General features: G+C 38.4%; 1 protein-coding gene across 1 annotated transcript in view; it reads right to left on the bottom strand.

The window, feature by feature from the left end:
• Positions 1–4536, bottom strand: part of LOC107709515 (E3 ubiquitin/ISG15 ligase TRIM25-like) — a 29403-nt gene extending 24867 nt beyond the window's left edge. The window contains exons 1-2 of the mRNA XM_016514009.1: positions 4470–4536; positions 2478–2692 (exon numbers count right to left, since the gene is read on the bottom strand). Of these exons, the coding sequence (XP_016369495.1) occupies positions 2478–2690 (213 nt within the window). The 5' untranslated portion in view covers positions 2691–2692; positions 4470–4536. The remainder of the gene's footprint in view (positions 1–2477; positions 2693–4469) is intronic.
• Between the last annotated feature and the right edge of the window lie 1340 nt (positions 4537–5876).

Raw genomic sequence — 5876 nt, 5'->3', positions numbered from 1 at the left:
ATACAACTTATACAACTTAACTACTTATTTCTAGTCGTGTCCCCTTTTGGAAGACCAAACAAAGTAGTTTAACGAAACAGGGTGAAGGAGCGGTGAAAACGGTGAAAGCATATCCGGTGATCCACAGCACTAAGTTGATGTATTTCCTCAGCGACCAGCACAGATCAGCTCTAGGCATGACGAAGCGGATATCGTCCTCTTTTGGAAGGCCAACCAAAGTAGTTTCGCTTTCACAACGAAACACACAGTGCCTTCACGACATGGCGGCCGCGGCAACAGCAATACTACAGCGAGAATAAAAGTTACGCCTTATTTCTTTGCGTGAACTTTTGGGCGACGTTATGCAAATCTTCCCACATCGTGATGTAGATATGTGGGGGCGTTTTAGAACGAGCCGTTTTAGGTAGGCGTGGTTGACTCTTAACTTTTATAAAGAATATCTCTTTGGATTTGAGACCTTAGTCTTTGCAACTTTACAGATCTTCTTTATGCACCAAGAGCTTGTAACACTCCAAAGAGAAAGGAAAACTTGAAATCGCATCATATGACCCCTTTAATGCATTTGAGCCGATACAGTGAGGGGACCGAGCAGTATAACCGTTTCAGGTGGAAGAAGTCATGAACCTGCTGGTTTGGGGTGAAGAGCGGGTTGGAGACAATACGTGTTTACGTAGATACTTGTCAAGACAGTGATTCTGACATAATTTTGTGTGCATTTGCTCAAGAAGATGTGAAAGAGGACTCAATTTGGTACGTGCGTGCTGTCTGATCTCTGGCTTTTAGTGTGTGTGCGCTAGAGGTCTGCTACCTGACCCAAGCCCGACGGGTCCCGAAATACTTTCGGGTTCGGGTTAATGTTTAATCAATAGCTTCGGGTTCGGGTCGGGCTCGGGTTTATAGCTAAACTAAAACTATATGCAGTAGGCTACGCTGCTTTCATAGACGCACACACACACATTAGTGCACACGACAACACAGCACGGAAACTTTTATTAGTAAAATAGCTTCGACAGGCTACTGACTCGCAACTTTATATTTCTCTGCAATGAGGGGGTAAAATCGCTGTTTTTGAAGTAACTAAGCCTCATTGTTTGTAGAGAGAGGCGCGCAGACGCAGGTTCACACAAGCAAATTTCATCCCTCTCTCTCTCTCGCTAATTCAAATAAAAGATATAATTAATTAATTCAAATAAATGCGATCTTACCACACTGCATCTCTGTGTCTGATTTAAAGCAGGCCGAATGCTAACGAGCCTTAACTGATGAAAATGACCATAATTTGCACGATGGAAGAATTATCGTGGAGTTCTCTTTAGCGCTGTCTCGCGCTTGAATGGCTTAAAACACTTTAATGTTTAACTGGCAAAGCTTAAAACAATGATAAACTGTAAAAGAATAATAAAAGAATGATAAAGTTTCTCGAGGAAGCAGCACAAGCCCGATCGTTGAGATTGGAGATCAATGATTAGTTAAACACTGGAGCGTCCTGTTAACAGCAGGTAAACTAATTGTATTCGCAGGTGAACATAAAATATCATACATACCACAAATGGTGAAAGAGCCAGTGTAATGCAAATATGTCTGAAAGGTCTGACATAACAATAAGATGCGACATGAATGGTATTATATGAAGCATTGTTTGTTGACGTCTCGTTGCGCCTCGCGTTATGAAAACAATGTTTGGGATACTACGATCAAAACTTAGTGATTTAGACAGTTTAGTGTTGGATATTATTAAAGTGGAAATCAGTTTACTAAATAATGTAAACTTGACTGACTGCTTCGCTTCCACTTTAAGGTTTAGTAGAAGGCAGGCAGGTGAGTTTTTGTCAAGGTTGGAGCAAAACTCTGCAAGATTGTGGCTCCCCAGGACCAATGCTGGCAACCCCTGGTCTAGAGCAAATGAGAACATCTCACTTTATTATAAACCTATCCAATATATCTGCACAGGACACATTTTTTGACATGATCCGCCACAACCGTTTGCACCTGTTTACACTTGCCAATCAAAGTACTTTTTGAATGGGTGCATGATGTTGTTGTATTGAAGAATCCATTATAGTGTGTTGCATCACAATGCCCTGTTTGCTTTGACATATGTCATGACCTGTATAATCTCTGCATAAGGTCTAAATGCAGCGGATTTTGGCTTGCACTCCTGTAACCAAAACTAAACATCTTTTCCCATGTGGCATGTCATGGTCCCACACCTACTAAAGTACCTCTGGATCCACCTGCTATATAAGCCACACCCCAAACATCTTGCTATAGGGAGAGTTGGAAAGAGATTGGCAGATCTGAGCTGACTACTCTAAATGTTTTGATGGTGTTTGAGAGTCTCAATGTTTACACTTTTTAGATAGATAAACTCATGAATGGCATACTAATAGTAGTCAATGAATACTAAAACTTGGTTAAGAGAATTATTATTATTTACATAAAAAAATACTTATTTCACCTTTAAAGTGTTGCACAACCTCTCTCAGTGTTGTATTAATCTTGAGATCAGGTCTTCTGCTGAACTTTTCTTTACAGAGTGGACAGAAGCAGGTCTGTGTGTTTGTCCAGCACTTGTTCAGGCAGGTTCTGCAGAAGTTGTGTCCACATGGAGTGGTGACTGGATCAGTGAACACATCCAGACAGATGGAGCACTGGAGCTCCTCATTTAGAAAACTACTGGAGGATGCCATGACTGAAAAGACAAATTATGGTAACATAGTATTAGCTCCAAGTATTTTTTATATATTGCTGGCTGATGTGGCCTGGAGTTTGGCTGGCCATATGGGCATGTACAGTTCTTCAATAACTGTGTGCCATGACAAGTTTGGTAGAACTTTAGCAGTTAAATTCTTACGGTGCGTTTCCACTACAGCGTCAATTCTGCATTCAGTGCCGCTGGCAACACTAAAACGCCACTGCTTTGGGGCGTTTCAAACTTAGGGCAGAGCACGCCTCTGAAAACAATGTTTACACCCTGTTTGTGTTTCATCATCTTTTTACGGCGGTTCGCAAACTGAACACGAGTAAAACGAACCAAAAATAAAAGGCATCACAATCATATATGAAATAAATGAACACAAGCATATCTTATCAGATTTTCCTGTGGTGTGAGGTGTGTTAAGAGTGACTGAATCTGCTCTGAAGAACGTCGGAGGCGCCCCAATCGCGAATCATAAATATTCAACATGTTGAATATTTACGATCAGAAATCCTGATGTGTGGGAAGAACCCCGAGGGCGAACGCGTGTACGATCTGGAGATTATCACGTGAAACGAAACAATATCCAATCAGAAAGCAAGCTGACAGAAGACAGAAGCATAACAAATGCAGTCATCGCAATTTCTTCCTGCCAATCGTCCGCCATGTTTATTCTCAAATCTCGAGAGATTTTGTGAGATTTCCCGTGTTTAGAGTCGGGACTCTGGTTGAAAATCAGTTGGTGTGTGGTGTGCTGTCTTTATCACATCGCGGCACACCACACACTATAGGAGAAAAATGGTTAAATCTAGGATTTTTTTGTCCTCATGTTTGTGGTCTCTCACATTTTACAATTTTTTTTGTGTGTACCCAGCTTAATCCACCAGTTCAGCAAACACTCGGAAACATACGTCAAAATCTTGCCTTGCCTACTTTTCACAGTGATTGGTTGTCACCCGCCGTTTTTCGCTCGATATTTGTATAAAGTCGAGGAATGCCCAACCTTTTTGACACTCAACGCTTTCAATCCCATAATGCACCGCGCGAGCATTTAAACTCAGCTTCCATAGGGATGATTTGAAAACGCTCGCTCCGCTTCGCTCGCTACGTGCCAGTGGAAACGCACCATTATCATTCACTCTTGTAAGTTGTTCGAACTTGTGGGTCAACTTGTAAATTTTCACTTTCGAAAAACAAAGTCAGTTCATGATCATATCCATGCTTGTGTTTAATCTCATACAATGATAAAGGTAACAAAACAAATAGACAATTTTGTTGAAAAACATACTTATATGTAGAAAGATAAACTAATAATTGCTATTTTTTAAATCAAAGCACAAAGTACTTCATTGTCATCTCTGTAGAAGAAATAACAATTCTGAAACTGAATATGTGTTTCTGGGAATTTGCAATAGAACATTACAACATTATTTCATAACACAAAATCCTTTCTAAAGACAACAAGGGTGTGTGTTTTTCATTTTAGTCCACAAAATATTTCTCACTGCAAAATAAAAACCTGTATAGTAAACACCATTAAATTACCTGTACTGTAATTTAACTTAGTTTAATGTATTTATGATTTTTACTTGTTTTTATTTGACTATGTTCATTGTGCCTGCAATTCACGTACTTTCTGTTTCTAAAGTCTTTAAGTTGTGACACGAGAGCACACATCAAACTTCGCTTTACAGCTAGTTAAGTTACATCAGTAATAACATTCTGATACTATTTCAGAGTTTTAAACTAGTAAATAAGCTCTTACACTTACCTCTGAGTAAATATCGCCTGCGATCACAAGATTCGGAGTCACTGAATAAATATTTAGCTTGAAGAGGCATCTGTTTAGTTTTACTTTCAGTGAAGTCTTTCACTCACGTGCAGTGATGTCATACAGTAGCTCCACCCAAAATCATAAATATGCAACAGTTCCTAATTCATCCCCGCAGGGTGTGTAACAGTTTAATAAACTTTTAGAATATCTTGTTTTGTTTAGTTCCTATTTTGATGACGGTAGTAACAAATATCAACATACAAACAATTTAAGTTAAACGTGATAAGGCAGATATAGCACACAAATGCAGTCTTGTTAAGGATGGTTTCTTAACTAGCATTTTATGTATCCTTAAGGCATACAATCAAATAATATTTTTGCACTTTTTACACTTTTTAGACACCACTGAAGATGCGCTCAGTGAAACCACAGCTGAAGAACAACATGAGTGATGATGATTATGTTATTATTCCATAAGGTAATTGTCTTTAATTTAATTTTTGTACATTTTCATGACATTCATCTGCTATGTCAGTAGTACCTGATACAAGAAAGATAGTAGATGCTTCAGTTCCATTTCTTTTTGCTTTACATTTGTTGCAATATAATTGATTTTTGACTATTTACTGTGTTCATTTTCAGACTTGACAGTCGTGAATGAGCAAAGTGAAAAATTTAACACAATGAAGGAGAAACATCAGCATCAGAAACCTCATAATCTCATAACTGAAGAGAAGTGTTTCACTGGCCATAAACGTGGAAACGGTTTCATTCAGAAAGGTATTAAGCATCACAAACCTTATAAATGCCCTCAGTGTTGGGAGGAGTTTTGCACATAAAGGAATCCTTAAAAGGATTGTTCATCCAAAAATGAAAATGATCCTATGATCCTCGTCATCCTGCCTGCCTCCACACACCTTGACCGTGACAGATTAAGCATTTCTCCCACAAGAGTAAAAGCATCTGAGAGGGAAATTTGGTCAAATTAGTGGTGAAATTTATATTATTCAACAAAGAAAAATTAGGGGAGCTCGATGTTTCAATCTGCTGTATAATTTTGTTTTATTTTTGTACTTTTTTAAAATTTATTTTATATTTAATCCGCACATATGATAAAAAGATATCTGTAATCTGATTGTTGTAATAAAAATTGACACCTAGGATATAAATCATTGTCAGTTGTCTGGATGACCACTGTATGAGCGAACACGTTAACGAAGCGCGAATCTAGCATTTTAAATTTCAATGGTCCTTTTGAGGAATCTGCAGGTTTATCGAGCAAAGATATGTATTGTTTTTTTTCCCCATGTTAAAACAATTTAAATGACCGTGCAAAACGTACACGTCAGGACTTTTATAAGCAGGTAAAATGTTCATTAGTCTTTATCATCGAATTTTTGAAAT

The sequence above is a fragment of the Sinocyclocheilus rhinocerous genome, unplaced genomic scaffold (genome assembly GCF_001515625.1).
Source record: "Sinocyclocheilus rhinocerous isolate Xijiao unplaced genomic scaffold, SAMN03320098_v1.1 scaffold686, whole genome shotgun sequence".
In the NCBI taxonomy this organism is placed as follows: domain Eukaryota; kingdom Metazoa; phylum Chordata; class Actinopteri; order Cypriniformes; family Cyprinidae; genus Sinocyclocheilus; species Sinocyclocheilus rhinocerous.
Note: the sequence above shows the minus strand (reverse complement) of the source record. Positions and strands in the feature narration are given on the sequence as shown.